This window comes from Callithrix jacchus, chromosome 2 (genome assembly GCF_049354715.1).
Source record: "Callithrix jacchus isolate 240 chromosome 2, calJac240_pri, whole genome shotgun sequence".
In the NCBI taxonomy this organism is placed as follows: Eukaryota; Metazoa; Chordata; class Mammalia; order Primates; family Cebidae; genus Callithrix; species Callithrix jacchus.
Window position 1 is genome coordinate 168,930,386 of NC_133503.1, and position 16,711 is coordinate 168,947,096.

At 41.4% G+C, this 16,711-nt stretch overlaps 1 protein-coding gene across 1 annotated transcript in view; it reads right to left on the reverse strand.

Moving 5' to 3' along the window:
* The window catches only part of SLC1A3 (solute carrier family 1 member 3), an 82,546-nt gene that overhangs the window by 15,332 nt on the left and 50,503 nt on the right, over positions 1 to 16,711 (reverse strand). Inside the window, exon 4 of the mRNA XM_054252295.2 lies at positions 1,669 to 1,873. Coding sequence (XP_054108270.1) covers positions 1,669 to 1,873 — 205 coding nt within the window. The remainder of the gene's footprint in view (positions 1 to 1,668; positions 1,874 to 16,711) is intronic.

Consider the following 16,711-nt stretch of genomic DNA (forward strand, 5'->3'; position numbering starts at 1 on the left):
CTCTGAGAATAAAGTTCATGAAGAAATGGTTAAAAGCTTTAATTAATTGTATGAACTAAATAAAAACACAGCTATTGAATGTCAGCTTGGTATGAAATAACATTATAGGGTGGCTTGTTGCATACAGATCATTGTGATCAACTCCCTGAAAAAGGACTTTCAAGAAGAGGCCTCTTGGGGTTGGGTAGTGTTTACATACATAGAGATGGTGCAAAGTCCCCCGTGGTGGGAATTGAAAGGTGCTGCTGGAGGTATCCTCTGCTCCCCAAATCTCTTTTGACTTTACCTGCCACAGACCCATTCCTTGAGATGGCATGGAGGAATTTCCTTCAGATGATCCATGGGGAATAAACCCTTTGGATAGGTATCTAGGATTGGCAACCCAGTCATTCTGCAGGTAACTTAGCTGTGAAGCTGGGAGGAAAGAGCTAGTCTTGGGGAAGACAGGCTGGGAGGGACTAAATGGTAGGAGAATGCTAAGCAGATGGGGGATCTAGAGGCCTGTGCTGAGATATTTTTCCTTTGTCCTTCTAGATTCACTCTCCTGACCTGGGAACCTGGCCTCAATGGACCACAGCATGTGAGTTCTCTTGCCTTTTGGCTTCCTATTCCTATGGGCTTTGTCTATGGGCATGCACTGACAGGTCACAGGCAGAGGGAGTCTGTATTCTCCTAGGGCTTTCTTGGATAGATTTGGCGGCAGCCCCCTTTCTCCATTTAGGGCCCCTGGGGCCCTTCTCTCCTGAGGCTATAGCTCTTTCTGGGTTCCAGTAACACCTCCTTTCCTTTGACCCTTCAGAGCTAAAGATGGTAACAAAATAGTTCCTTATTGTTAATGCAATAGGGGCCTCACCATCCTTTGTATGTTCCTTTAAGGCTGTCCGCATCTTGGCAAACCTTCTTCAAGGTTCCTTTTGAGTATGTGGTATGCTTCCTGCCAGGACCTGACTGAGCAAGGGCAGGTGTGTAGGGGAGAGAAAGAAGGAAGGTGCCAGGATTGAATTTTGGCTTACTTCACAGTTCTGCATAAGGCCAACTCTATTACCAAGTCTGTTTCAAGTAGTAGATAAGACTCATTTGTAATCAATGTTTGGTTTGTACATAAAACAACATTAAAGAAGCCATTCTTTATCATTTTATTACAGACCTGCCAAATTCTTTCTCCATAAATAGTATGAAAGGAAAACCTTGGGACATGTTTGACAAGATGATCTCTAACGTCCCTCTGGAACCAAATTGTGTATAATGCATTGCGCATAGTGGACAGTAATACTGATCACAAGTTCTAAATCATAAGTGTCCAAAGAACACACCATACTTGAATAAAAACAAGCCTTTAAGAACAGGACTTAAGAAAAATAGGTTAAGAAGTATTAAAATTTCAAGGTGAGCTACATAGTTGAGAGAACTCAGTGACCAGATTCTGAATCCTTAAAGCAAGACTCTCAAAATCCTCCTCTCATTGCTCTTCTCACTTCTCTCATATGAGATCAGAAAATGGATCTTTTCTTCAATTTCTGTCAGAAAGAAGTAAAGATATATGACCTTCACTTCAAGCCTGGCAAGGCTGGTGCAGTGAGACACCCCTTCCAGGGTTTGATCAGCTTCCCAGTAAGAGGGGCTTGATGGTCAAAATATACCTCAAAGGACGGGCTTGTAAGGACATACCTGATCAAGTCCAGGAAGGCATCTGCAGCTGTTACTCGTACAATTTTGCCTTCTCTGTGCATGTTTTCCTTTGTGCCCTTCCCAGGATGGATGATGATGACAATGATTATGCCAATCACCACAGCAATGATGGTGGTAGTCATGTAATAGACTACAGCTCGCATCCCCATCTTCCCTGATGCCTTACTATCTAGGGCCGCCATTCCTGGTGGAGGCAAACAGAAGATTTTCAAGAAGTCAGTCCAGGGAATTCTCCAGTGGAAGACAATAGGAACAGCATTTCCTTTATACTCCCCTACCCTCATCCCACCTGGCAATGGAATTTCATACATGTTATGAGAAACTGGCCCCAAATTTTACAAGGTGAAGGGAAATGACAAGGCATTGGCGGTGCCAGTGAAAATGCAGCCACTCATTTTCTGTCCCAAGAGTTAATTCCACATCGTCAAATCAATGCCGTTCTCTAATGGTCTAAAAGTGCAATCAGATTCTTTCCTAGGTTGCTACTAGTTGGGGAAGCTATAAGTATGAGTGGTGTGTGTGTGTGTGTGCACGCACATGCCTGTGTGTGTAAAGAAGTACTTAAAGCATTTTTCTGGCAGGATAATCTAAGTTTACCTCATATTCAAGCACTGCAGTAATTCACACAAAGATTAACTGCCATTAAATTCTTTCAAAAGAATTATTTTATATATGTGTTTGGGAGTCTTTTCTGATGTTTTAATGCACAATTTAAACTATTATTCTGATCCCCTGCTGAACTATCTTCAATTTGCATTTAAAGTAGACATTGGGTTTATAAGGTTCTCAAATAATTTCTCTGCTATTTCATTTCATCTCATCCAATCAAAAATTTTTTAAAAATTATCTTGGCACAGTTCTCATTCTTGCACCCTGTCTTCCTCTACTTTGTCCCACAGGTCTGGGATGCCTCATCTCATGCTAAACATCCCTCTTTCCCTCATTTTCAGGATGTCTTTAAAGCCTGAGATCTAGGAAAGATCGCATCTAGAGAAAAAAGGAGGCATGGCTTTTAAGGTTTTCCTAATGGCTGTAGCTAATGGAACACAGTTTGATTCTTTCTGGGCTGAAAAACTACTGGAAAAGATACAAAACTCTCAAAAGATTAAGTTATCTATATTAATATGGGTTCTTCTGTTTTAATAGCTGTATCTTCACTTTTCTTCATTCTTTATCCTCCCCAATCCCGCTAAAATCCAATTATAGTATAATCCAATTATAGTTAATTGAGCTTTTTATTTTTTACAATTTAACATTGTGTTTCCACAAATGTATTAAAAAATTATGCTGTATTACAATAATGAGTATCTGATTCTAATGAAGGTTTAATATTTAGGTAGTGGCCCTGTTCACACAAACATATTTAGAGTTTGTGTGAACTCTAAATATTTTCATATTTAGAAGATAAAGTACTGATAAAAATAGTGTCTACGATTGCCAGATAACTGGTTGGGTTTTCTCAAAAATCCTAGTACAACGGTAATTAAGTGGAAATTGGAGCCATGACCTTCAATTTATTATTTCATTTGTATTTGAATTGTATCATTTATAATTTTCTTTTTTTTTTTTTGCCAATCAGTTTGAGCTTATAAGGTTGCTCAGGTTAGCCTTGAACTCATGACCTCGCCTTCGCAAGTGCCACGACCTCCGGCGGGAGCCACTTTGGACCCCCCATTTATAATTTTCTTTATAAGCCCTAAGTATTTCATAGGTTAGTATTTTTAACAATCTAGAATGCAGATTTAAAAGCTATTAAGTAACAGTCTGAGGACTTACTTAACACCAAGTGGAATGGAATGGAAACTTGAACTCGGGTCTTACGTAACTAGGTTCAGTGCACTTTCTGCCTCTGAGAAAACCAAGTGCAGCTCCCACCGATAAGGAGGCCAACTTTGGCTTTGATGCCATGCACTCAGCCTCTTTCATCCTGGGCCGCTTTCTCAAAACTCGGGGCTAAGTATTCATTTGTTAGGATGGCACCACTTCAACACTTTCAACTACGTTAAAAATGGGCTAATCTGTTCCCAACCGAAGTATCCCATCCGCCCGCAGTTTCGTTCTCAGGTCTGAATCACATCTCAAAATATCTTGGCTTGGCTGCGTTCAGAATGATTTCTCTCAGAAGGGGCACACGCTCTTTCCCATGAGTGCCTGAACTTGTCACCCCAGCGCCTGCAAGTCTTCCAGCTCTCTCCCTGTGGAACCGGCGAGTGGTGCAAGCACAATACGCCGGATATCTCTGGGACCAGGGAGTACCAGGCAGCAGTATTTTCTTCCTCCGAGATGCTTTTTCCCACTCTCCTTCTATTCTGTGATGCTGTTCCGTTCTCACGCCAACTCTTCTCTGACGCTCCTGCCCACTATTTTCGACCTACAGCTATTTGGAGAGAGCGCTAAGTGGTCAAGAAGAGAGCACTGGAAACCAAAGTGGCAAACAAAGAATGAGGCTTAAATGTCCCTCCTCGCACCATGCGGAGAGGGATGGGAAAAGTTATCCCAGTACCCACAGCTACGGGGTTGCCGACTCTAGGAAATAAAGTTTATCGGTTTTTAAAAAATGTTTAAAGTAAAAACCAGTGTGAAAGCACTTTCTTCCTACTCTCTAATTCTAAATAGCTAAAGACAACTATCAAGGCATTTTTTTTCCAAAAAGCACAGAAGGAGATTCAATAATCAAATCAAAGGCCTCAGTCACCTCTGCATACTGGCCCTTATCCTTTGAAAGAGAATAAAGTAGCAGCTGCTATCGTTTCAGCCAAAAAAAGGTAAGGGAGGTATATTCATTAACCACATCTCCATGTGGGTCCTTCCCTTAAAGGGGGATCGAAGTCCCACACAGTTACTTGATCACCTCTGTTCCAGGTACCCTGGCTTGTAAAACGAATGAGACCACCAGGAACAAGGCAGTACACTGTCATCCGGGCAACAACAGGACAGATGTGTACAGTCTGTTCACACACAATGGCCTGTATACAGGTGGAATCAGGAAAATGGAGGAAGAACTCTGGAAGACAAACCCTGAATGAGCAGGACATCGCTTTTCTCTCCCTCACCTAAACTCTGTGGCCATTTCCTTTCCCCAACCTAAAGAAATATGAGAGTCTAACATTTACACCAGAGACTAAACAAAAATGTCAGAGTGTCTGGAGCAAGGTTAAGCTACTAAATCACTTTGTAGAAAGGGGTACTTCAGCAGGAACTGCCCTAAATGTTTGGAAAGGAAGTTTACATTGAGCGTTATCACTTTAAAATATATGGGAGAAGAGGGCACTTGGGATGATGGGGAGATAGGAAGTTACTTTGGTACTTAGGTAATTGTGGGAGTGTGTTACAGCTGCCATACATTCATCTAAATACATATTTGAGAAACACATTCCAGAGCAAGTGGTAAAGATAATGATCTTGACTAGTTTTTCTTCGTTTGATCTGGACTTAGCTAAACTAGCCCAATTCAAGACATCATGACATCTTTATTACAAAAACCTGTCTTCAGAATCAACCTCCCCCTGAAATCCAAAGAAATACTATATTGTACTACTGCTACAAGTACCATAATGGCTCTTTCCATTACAATCACATATTTGTATATGTGTTTTGTCCATTTTGAGTTAACTTTTATCTGGTCCAAAGGCTCACTTGCTAAGTCCTATCTTTGATTGATGGTAGTAATCATTTAATTCCATGACAAATTTTATAATGCAGATATTGTTGATACTATATTGTAGGTGAAGAAACAAGAGGCTAGAGAAGTTAAATAACTTGCCCAATGTTGCACGGCTAATAAATGGCAGTGGCAGGATTTGAACCCACATTTCCAAGAGAGTATTCTTACTGCTATACCTCTCTTTTTATGGACAAGCTAGGAGTCACCCGTGTTTTAATTGCTTGTTTTCCATGCTGACTTTCTCTAACTTTCTTGCATTTGAGCTAATTGCTAAGATGAGCCACTTGGCTTGAGGATAATTCTATGGAGGAATATAATTGTGAAAAAACTCCATCCAATTACTCAGCATTCCCTAAACCTACTTTGAGGTCAAGCTGAGCAACACTGATCACCAGAAGGACTAGCTAGAGAGCTGATATTATCAGTGCAAACTCTTCATCATCCTAGAAAAACAGCCCAGAGCACGTTCTAATGGAGAGTGGAGAGCCCTACATATTTGCTGGCTGCTGTGAGCACTTGAATCTTACTTTCTTTTCTAAAAATCTACCTATAAATAACCACTTATCAAGCAAGCAATCATTTCTGCGAACCTACTTCCGTTCAACAATGAGTTAAGTATCAGAAGGAGACTGAATAAGACACTCTCTAGAAAGTAAAAGATTAAAACTTTGCTTTAAATACCTGAGTATTTTAGGCACTAGTCACTTGGAAGAGAGAGGAAAGGAAGAGAGTCTTGCACCAATAGGTAATTATAAAGATAGTCTTTTGGCCATTGGTTTGTCACAACAGATATGCACCAAATTCATGGGATTTTAGGGGGGCAGAGAGGGAATGTTTCATAAATGTGTGTGTGGTACTCTGTGAGATTGTATTGTAAATTAGATCTCTTTTGGTATAATAATTAATATGACTTCTTGAATAAATAAAAAATATATTCAGTCAAGTATTAAAGGAACATAAAAAGTGCCAAGTTCCCAAGTTTTCATCACTGGCATGGATTTTATTCTCCTGTCTGCAGAAAATCTATGTCTTGGACATTAACATGCATCAGTATACTCCCCACAGCAGCTCCTGTCTCCAGTTCTGAAACACGAAATCTAGAGAAGCAGTCTTCTGTTTTGAATTGTCTTCCCACTTATCCCCATGATGTTTCGTTGTTCTTCCAGGGCCACTGGACCAGGTCCAGGAGGAACAGAAAAGAAGGATGGCAACTGCTGAGTCAAGAAGATTGTTCTGTTTCAGTTTTTATTTTAGATGTACTCCTTCTCCACAATGAGTTTCTCAAACACACATCTAATGAAAGCTGCCTGTTCTCAATCCTCCTAGAATTTCGAGTTGGGCAAACTTACAAGGAAAGCAAGGATGAGCGCAAATGTGTACTGTATTCATGTGAATACAAGATGTTTTCTTTTTAATAAGAAAATCAAACTCTAAAAATACAATATACTTCATAATTACAGATTAAAAAATGGGCCCCTGTGTCCTAGGCAGCTGCCCACTGCTGGAGCCAGGGCACACTGCCATCCTAGGGAGAGAGTAAGAAAGAGGGTGGAGAAACTCACCCAGGAAAGGCAGGGCTAGGTGAGGAGGGAGCATGGAGAAAGTCACTTCAAATCTCTCTCTAGAACTTTATTGTTTTCCTGCACAAAAATATTTTCTTCTGGCTCCTTTATAGATTATCTTGTAAAAATACTGCCAAGTACTACAATTCTAAGGTTCTGGAACTGAAGACAAATCTTTAAAAGTTAGATTCCAAATTGTTAGTAAATAATGATTATGTCACAATTTCACTCACAGTTAGTAAGCCAGTGAGAGCCTCAGAACGTAATCTAAAACACAGTGGCATAGTGGGTAAGAGCCCAGACTCTGACATTAGAAGACCTGGATTCTACTTTTGGCTCAGTACCCTGTGGCCTCTCCAAGTCTCAGTTTCCTCCTCTGTAGAAAGTGAAAAATTGAAGCTTCCTCATAGAGTTTTCACTGGCATTAAAGGGGCTTCCATACAGAAAGCCCTTGGTGTTCAGCACATGGTAAGCATTCAACAAATGTTTGCTATGTACCTGTTCTTATTACTCATTAAGCAGGTACACAATAAACAAGCTGGTCACAAAGCATTATTTCACCTTTGAGCCTTACTTCTGATGTAGAAAATAAGCTAATAATATCTACATTGCAAGATTAGAGAAAACACACTTAAAGGGTACAAAGTAGGTCCTTGATAAAGGACAGTTTTGTCCATTCTATGTCTCCTTCTACCAGAATTTTAGTGCCAAGAGAGCAGGACCATCTGTTTGATTCACTGCGGTGGCCTCAGTGCCTAGCACAGTGTCTGCACATAGAGGGACAAGGTATTCCATAATCATTTTTTGTAAACAGCCATTCTTATTACTGCTTTTGTTGTTGTGCTGGACAGAGACCACACGCTTTTTTTTTTTTTTTAACACTTAGATTGGGTTACTATATGAATTACAAATTCTAACGTTGCTTTTGTTTAAACACTCTAATTCTGACTCACTAATTTCGGTTGATCTTCCCCCAATTAATCCAAACTAATGAGGTTCATTCTGTCTGGAACAATAAGAGACAAACCTTGTGGGGAAAGAGTGACAATGCAAACTCAGCATCACCCAGAGTTTCATTTTCAGAGCTGGGAATGAGTTCCTGGAATGGCGGCCCTCAGCTGGTCAGGAAGGCCAGGAGGCTGGAAAATGTCCACTTATTACTCACCACCATGGAATGGGCACCCTCTTGCTATCTCTTCCTTTGCCTTTCCTCTGGCACTCCTATATCATTTTCCCCTTTGCTAATGAATTTCCCTCTTGCAGATGAGCATCATATAGAATTAACTGCTATGGGCTGTGTGCAGTGGCTCAGGCCTATAATCACTTTGGGAGGCTGAGGTGGGCAAATCACGAGGTCAGGAGTTCGAGACCAGCCTGACCAACATGGTGAAATCCTGTCTCTGCTAAAAATACAAAAAAAATTAGCCGGGCTTGGTGACACATGCCTGTAATTCCAGCTAATCAGGAGGCTGAGGCAGGAGAATCGCTTGAACCCGGGAGGTGGAGGCTACAGTGAGTGAGCTGAGATGGTGCCACTGCACTCCAGCCTGGCCTACAAAGCAAGACTCCATCTCAAAAAAAAAAACCAAAAAACAAAAAACAAAACTGCTATGGCTCTATCTGTCTGTATGTTAACAGGTGAATGAGTGAATAAATGAAAATAGAAATGCAGAGAAGGGAATGAAAGAGAGGGCTATGGCTTAAATGTGTGCCTTCATGAAGTCAATTTAGTAGGTCATGACTAGTATCTTCATCAATTAATCAAAGAGAATGGAAAATATCACAGGGTGTCACATGTGGTAAAGGCAAGTATTGCTTTGTGAGAATTTTTTTCAGTTCTCTGTGTGTATGTGTGATTACCAGGTTGCAATACAAAATATATTTATTATTGTAGTTTTTGATAAAAAAAAAAGTTTGTAAACACTGGTATAAACTCCCATTTGGTTAATAGTAGAGGCTTTACAAAGGAACCATGGGCCGGGTATGGTGGCTTACACCTGTAATCCCAGCACTTTGGAAGGCCAAGGTGGGTGGGTCACGTGAGGTCAGGAGTTCGAGACCAGCCTGGCCAACATGGTGAAACCCCGTCTCTACTAAAAATACAAATTTAACCAGTATTGGTGGCATGCAGCTGTAGTCCCAGCTACTTGGGAAGCTGAGGCAGGAGAATTGCTTGAACCCGGAGGTGGAGGTTGCAGTGAGCCGAGATCACACCATTGCACTCCAGCTTGGGTAAAATAGAGCAAAACTCCATCTAAAAAAAAAAAGGAACCATGAACTATGTATAGTCTTCCCTTCCTGTGATCTTGGGCTGCCCATCATATCCAAAAACTTGCTTCATCTCACTAGTGGAGCCCACAGAATGAGCATACTGATATCTGGTATCGGGTCATTCCACTTGAACAGAAATTTTATGGATGTTGTAACAAGGGAATACATTTTAGATAGGTTCACTTCATGGAATGTGGGGCAAAGAAAGCAATTTACTTTTATCAGTGATTCTTGGTAAAAGAGAATGAAACCATCTTCATGAAGAGCAGGGAACAATTTTGCAGAAATCACAGTCCCAAGCATTTTCACATGTGTTTTCACCTAGCCAAAGGTTCCTTCCCATTATGGCTGTTTATAATATCACAAAATGACATTTTATTAGCCTTGTAACGTTGCATTGCATGAAAACACCAAGTGAAGCTTCCTTACAGATTTGCCACTTGTGATGACACATAATTTAGCAGAGAAACTGATTTTTTTAATTTGACCCTCAAAACTTGTCAACACGTCTTTTTCTTTGAGCTCTAGTGCAATGAAGTGCAGAAAAGCGAAAGAGAAACATTCTTTTTTGAAAGATTGTTAAGTGGAAAAAATATCAGTGGTGAAGACATTATTAGTGGCAGAGAAAGTCAAATAAATCACTTGTATCCTCAGTCTGATAGGACAAAGCAGACAATCCCTTTTCTCTGGCTATAGTCATTCTTTAAGAATGAACTTTAATTTGGAAGCAATGAGAGAAAACTGAGGCACAGCTTCCATCACCGCTACCTCTAACGCCAAAGAACTAGCGCCTTTGGCTTAACCTTGGGGTGGAGAGTGCCTTTCCCGGGTAAGCAGCCCGTACCGGCCTCTGAGTGGTCAAGTTTTATTTCTCTCTACGCTGATCTTGACTGTTCAATTGACTCTCATGACAGCTTAACACAGCCCGGCGATCTTTCCACTAATGTGGTTTGCCAGCAAGCCCACCGCAGGGACTTCCTCTCACTCTCAGCAATGTCGGAAACTCTCAGAAGGGGCAGCTCTGAAATTCACTTCTCAGAGAGGCCCACGGCTGCCTGCGCGAGCCCCGCTGCGAGGTGACTTGGATACCCATTTACCCTTCACATGAGCCCATCCTTCGCTCACTGTATTGGAATGTGCCGCACAATATGCTTTTTTGAAGAGGAACCAGGGAGTAATTCATCTTCTTTATGTGTGCTAAGCAGAGCAAGAGGGAGAGGCGAGCGGGACCCATGATGGCTGGGGAGTCGTGATTAGTAACAGCTGACAGCCTCAGACCAAGACCCTTTCTTTGGCTACCTCATTGTAACAGCCGAGCACAAAGAAATGACTGTCCTCCTGCCAAGATTCAGAAACCCAGGACCACAGAAAATAGCAGCAAAAAGCAAAGTGTGTGTTGGGCAGTGGGGGCAACAGGCTGACGAAAGCCACGCTCGGATCTACCTGTAAAGCCTGGGTTTGGAAAGAAACCTCTGTCACGTGGAAAGCCATGCCTCCTCGTGGTGCCCATTCACCAGCACCATCAGGAGCTCTGAGGGTAGCGGGGAAAGTAGTGAATTCACGTACAGAAAGAGCCTGGGGAGAGCAGCAAATTGCTTTGGTTTAATGAGAGGAAGTTCTTTGAGGGCCAGAGCCCCAGCCTGTCTTCCCTTTTTTCCCCAAAGAACCGTGATTTACAACTGACCACTGGATGAGTAGTTTGCAGTTTCCACAAAAGCCGTCTTTACTTTGGATTGTGTTTCTCATTAGGGAAAAGACCTTCCCGCATGACTGTCTTGGGAAGATGATGGAGACAGCACGTTTTCTAGCTGGCAGGATGCTAAATGGGACCGAATTCCACAACCAAGCTTGACTTGTCCAAAATTAACCAAAGGGCTTCTCAAGTTGGCTGCAGAGCATGTCAGACTCAAGGGGTGCCCTTTCTTCCCATGGAAGGCCTGTCCCTCACAGAAGAAAAGGAATTGAAATGAAAGCCTCATAGAAGTTGAAAGCAATATATGAATGTTAAAGACCAATTAAATCTGCCCCTGCTTTGCCAAAGAACAGCTGATGCAGGAGTGTGACTCCAGGCCCAGCCATGAGGCTGGGGAGCAGCAGATTCTTGCGGTCAAAGGAGCCACACACACCTGTGCCCACCCACACCCTGCAAAGATTCTGGAATCATAATCCAACCTCAGCACTCTGCAATGGACTGAAGTTAAGTTTGTTGTTTGAAGCTGAAATTAAGATTTTTTCAAACAGATGTATTTCTTTAAAATAACAACAACAACAACTAGGGAATAAAACATGTTCACCTTGTCTATTTTTTTTTTTCTTTTTCTTTTTTTATCTAAGATGGGAGTCTTGCTCTGTTGCCCAGGCTGGAGTGCAGTGGTGCGATCTCAGCTCACTGCAACTTCTGCCTCCCAGGTTCAGGTGATTCTCCTGCCTCAGCCTCCCAAGTAGCTGGGATTACAGGTGCCCACCACCATGCCAGGCTAATTTTTGTATTTTTAGTAGAGACAGGGTTTCACCGTGTCGGCCAGGCTGGTCTCAAACTCCTGACCTCAGGTGATCCACCCGCCTCAACCTCCCAAAGTGCTGAGATTACAAGCGTGAACCACCACTTTGTCTATTTTTTAAATTAAATCCGGCTCTGTGAATCTTACCTACAATACTAGAAAATACATTTTAAAAATTCAGGTCCACACTTTGGCCAGTAGAGTGCGCAAAATGAAATCTTTGGTGTTAGAGCTGGGGCTGAGGAGAGGAGAAAGGGAAGATTGTGGAGATACAGACAGGTAGGAGGAGACAGAGAAAAGAGAAAAAGTAGAGAGAGGGAGACGAGAAAGCAAAGGAAGATGGTGGGATGGAGAAAAAATTCAGAAGGGTCTTTTATCTCAGTCAGCATATTTCTTGGGCTGTGTCTAACAGCACCCCCTTTCAGTTCTGATTAGTTTTCTTAGCATTTAAAAGCTCATCAGTTGTTCTTATCTAATCTATAAAAGAATGGTCCCACCTAGGGAGTGGGAGATTATTCTCTCAGTGACCAGAGCCTAACAATCAAGCAGTGTCACTTCATAGAGTAAAAACACTGTCGAATCAATTGGCTTCCCTTTTTTCTGGTTACCATTGTAAGAGAACATTCTTTCCTTGGAACAGGAAAAGCTACATTTTTGCCCCCAGGCCCAAGGGAAGCAATGGAATTGAATTATTGCTGATATATTCCACAGCTAGTGGCACAACATTTTATAGCTTTCTTCCTTCTATAGGTGGGAGTTGTTTCTGCACATTCTACTTTAGTTTCGTAATACCTGTGCATACTTTCTTCTCGGCTTCATAACCTGATGTTTTTTTCAAGGGGTATTTAGGAATCCCAAAAATTATCCAAGAAAATTGTAAACAGTCCCTTATATCAAACTTCACTTCTCCTGACTAGACTTCAGGGGTCTAGGAGGCTGTACAGAGAAAGGATATAGAAGTAACATTTGGTTGGCCTGAGTTGCATGAGATGGTTGGTAAAATAACTCTTCAATCTGGAATTTAGGAATAGACTGGTTGTTGGTGATACAGGGTTTGGAACAAGCACAATTAGTGGATGGATACATCTGAGTAAAATTTAGTCCCACTAAATGATTTTAAAAGAGAGAGATAGAGAGAGAACTGGGGACATGCTGTTAAAAATAAGTATGGAAGGCCAGGCGCGGTGGCTCAAGCCTGTAATCACAGCACTTTGGGAGGCCGAGGCAGGTGGATCATGAGGTCAACAGATCGAGACCATCCTGGTCAACATGCTGAAACCCCATCTCTACCAAAAATACAAAAAAATTAGCTGGGCATGGTGGCGCGTGCCCGTAATCCCAGCTACTCAGGAGGCTGAGGCAGGAGAATTGCCTCAACCCAGAAGGCGGAGGTTGCAGTGAGCCGAGATCTGGCCATTGCACCCCAGCCTGGGCAACAAGAGCAAAACTCCATCTCTTAAAAAAAAAAAAAAAAAATGTATGGAATAGAAGACCTACACAGAAGGTAAAGAGAAGCCAGGTACAAAACAATGATTTTTAAATGAAGGATTCAAAGGACTATGGCTCATCACAAATAATAGAATGAGTCAGTAAAGATACTGAAGTTACATTCAGGATAATGTGCTTCTTCTAAAAGCGACTATTCATTACTTCTACAATAAAAACTTTTTCACTTATTCATGCATTCCTTCAACATTTATTAAGGACTGTCTTGGTACTCTGGCAAAGGACATAAACATTAAGCCTTTGATGTATTTATTACAGTCAACAGGACTTTAAAAATTATTGTGGAACTGGCCCAAACGAATAAAACACATCAAATTATCTAGCAGAGTGATTTCAAATGGAATTGGAGGAAAACGGAAATGTGTTGGTAGGAACTGGAGGGAAATGGCTGTCATCGATGTGAGTTCCAGGGCTGCTTGGCTTGAATCCTGGCTCTCCCACTTACTAGTCTGAGACTGGTCAAGGTATGTCAGTTCTCACTCTTTTGGTAAATGGATGTTTTTGAGAATTCAATAAATTAACCTATGTGATGCCGTAAGAATATGTGGCATGTGATGACAGTGATGTTTTTATTTTTGTTTTTAAAAAAGTACTTTTAGCTCCTGAGGGCTCCTTGAAACACCACTGTCAACCATAAGAAAGGGGTCAAATTACAGCCCACTGCCAGGCACGGCACTGAGGGCTTCACCTCCTTCAATCCTCCTAAGAACCCTTCAAGGTGGGGGCTAAAAATGGTCACCCCACATTTACAGATTAGAATACAGCGAGGTTAAGTCCCTCACTCAGGATCACATGCTAATAAGTGGCACTGCTGGCATCTAAAGTCCCTCCAACTCCAGAGCCCACTGTTTGATCACTATGCCTGCTGCCTTGGAGATTCTCTGTAAAGTAAATTCTTCTTCACACTAGACTGGTATCAATCACTGATTTGCATTTGATCTACCCAATGAGGAATTGTGACGGTAATCTGCTTAAAGTCATGTTTGAAGGAAGCCATATATCACCGTAAAAAAAGATGTGTAAGTTGTAAAGTGCCACAGTCATGGTGAGTGGCTACTGTCCCAGCCTGGGGACCTGCACTTGACTTAGTTTAACATCTCTCATTGAACTGTAGAGTCATAACATGGTGGCTTTATTCAGAAGGCGATAATACTAATGGATGTCCTAAGTCAAAGAAGAAAGAGAAAACCTCAGCCATGGATAATTACACATTGCAAGAACCATGGGCAATCCCTAGAATGCCCAGGCCACTTGGTGAAGCTGCAGCGTTCCTCCCCTGACTCTGTTTAGAGTGTCAGTTACTAAACTTTCTCTGAGTCCTGCCACAGTGGTGCTCACAATCTTCTGGGGTAAGTCTTCATCACTGGGCAGCTTTGATCAAAAAAAAACTGCTTAGAAATCTAAAATCACATTCCTTTTAACACTTTCCCTTTGAGATAAATTTTTGTTTCTGGAGGAACCCAAAGCAAGCCTGATATGCATTTACCAGGGGACTTTGGTCTTCTTTTCTTCAGACTGAATATGGGTCATTTCTCCAACTGATCCTCATATATCATTATTTTCAGATGCTCATCAACCTGTAATGCCTCCCACTGCCTACCAGTCAATGTCCTCACTTTCTGGTCCAAACCTTCTTTTTTCAGCTTCATTTCCTACGCAGGTCTACCCTATTCTGCCAGGCAATGCAGACTACTCAGTATTCCCTAGATAGGCCTTGAGTTTTCCTGTCTCTGTCTCTTCTTTGCTCTTAAGGCTTCCTCTGCTGTCATCCTCATTTCCTATGGAAATCCGACCACTAGCCCAGTCCCTGAATTTCCACATTTCCTTTGTGCTTCTTGGTTTCATGGGACGCTTTGTCTTATAGTCATGTGTGTACCTGTCTGGCTCTCTATTTAAATTTTCAATTCCTTGAGGCTGGAGACTGGCAACGTCTCTTTGTATCTTTATTGCCTTCCCTGGTTAGCACATTGCCTGCCCCAAACAGGAGTCTAATAAATGTATCTTGGAATGGATTCAGCACCCTCTTAGTAGCTACTCTGTTTTGTCAAAGCGTCTCCTAAATGTGCTCAGAATGAAATTATTCCTGATACAGTGCAGTCAGTACAGACTACAGTGAACTATTAATATTTGTACTGAGGAAGCACACGGCTACATTCATTCTTTTTAAGCCATCACTTCCTACTGTTGGTTCACATTAAGCCTTTAGTCACATGAACTGCTGCCAAGCTCATTGCTTCCCATCCTGTAATTGCGCAATTGCCTTTTGAATCTAAAAGCAGAAATGTACACTTATTCCCTGCTCAACTTCATTGTGTTGGTTTCCATCCAGCATTGCAGCCTATTGAAGTCATTCTGAACCATGATCGCAGGCATAGGTAGCAGAAGCCATCCTTTCTGGGCTTATGTCGTCTGAAAACACTATGTAGATGCTTTCTATGTTGTTGAGTTGTTGATTAAAGTATGGAACAGGACAGGGTTTTTTTTTAAAAAGTACGAAAGGGTACTTCACCAGGTGACTTTCCAGATTGACATGGAGCCTTAAGCACTCATTAGGTCTAGATGCTCAGCCAGCTTCAAAGACACTTCATAATTTTTATCAGCTCCTATTTTATTGCTAAAGGTATTAGGGAAGATTCAGAATTTTTCAGAATAACCAAAACAAATTGTATCAGGAATTCCACAGCCAAAAAGTTATTATAGGAAGGGAGTACTTTTTAAATAAAAAAGATTCCCTATAGCACATGAAGCTATTACAAGACATTTTGTGAGAATACTGTAAGCCTGACTTTGTAACTTTGGAATTACTCTCTTTTCCTAAAAGAATCAGTAGTATCGCTGGGTGTGGTGGCTCACGCCTATAATCCAAGCACTTTGGAGGCCAAGGCAGGCGGATCACCTGAGGTAGGGAGTTCAAGACCAGCCTGACCAACATGGTGAAACTCCATCTTTATTTAAAAAAAAAAGAATCAGTAATATCAATCTAGAGAAGAATACGCTAATAAATATTCTTCCCTACTAAATAGGAGGAGTATGATATCATTTGGGCAGAGATGTAAATGCATCAGGGATTAATACAAACATAAGTTATTCATATGCAAAAGAAATAACAGTATAATTATTTTAGGCTTCAGAAAAGTTAATTGAACAATTCATTAACAAAAATTTCTGGTTGTGCTACAGTGATTATCAAAAAGTCCATTATTTTAAAGCGTATGCCTTTAGTTCATCTTCACTTTCATTCCTTCTGCAATAACATACCAGCTTGTGATTTTCCAGGTCACAGCCCTTCAAGTATAGTAATACATGATGGTCTATATTGATCACTATATGCCCAGTGGCTACTTCAAGGCTTGAATGAGTGATGAATGACAAATTCTGCAAATTCATCAGGTGAGAATAATTAAGCAATTATACTCAACCTACCAATCAATGACTTATTTTTGTAATGTACTATAGCAAGAGTTCATCACTGCAACTAGAGCTGGAATGCAAATGTACAGATAGTAGTTCCACTTCTC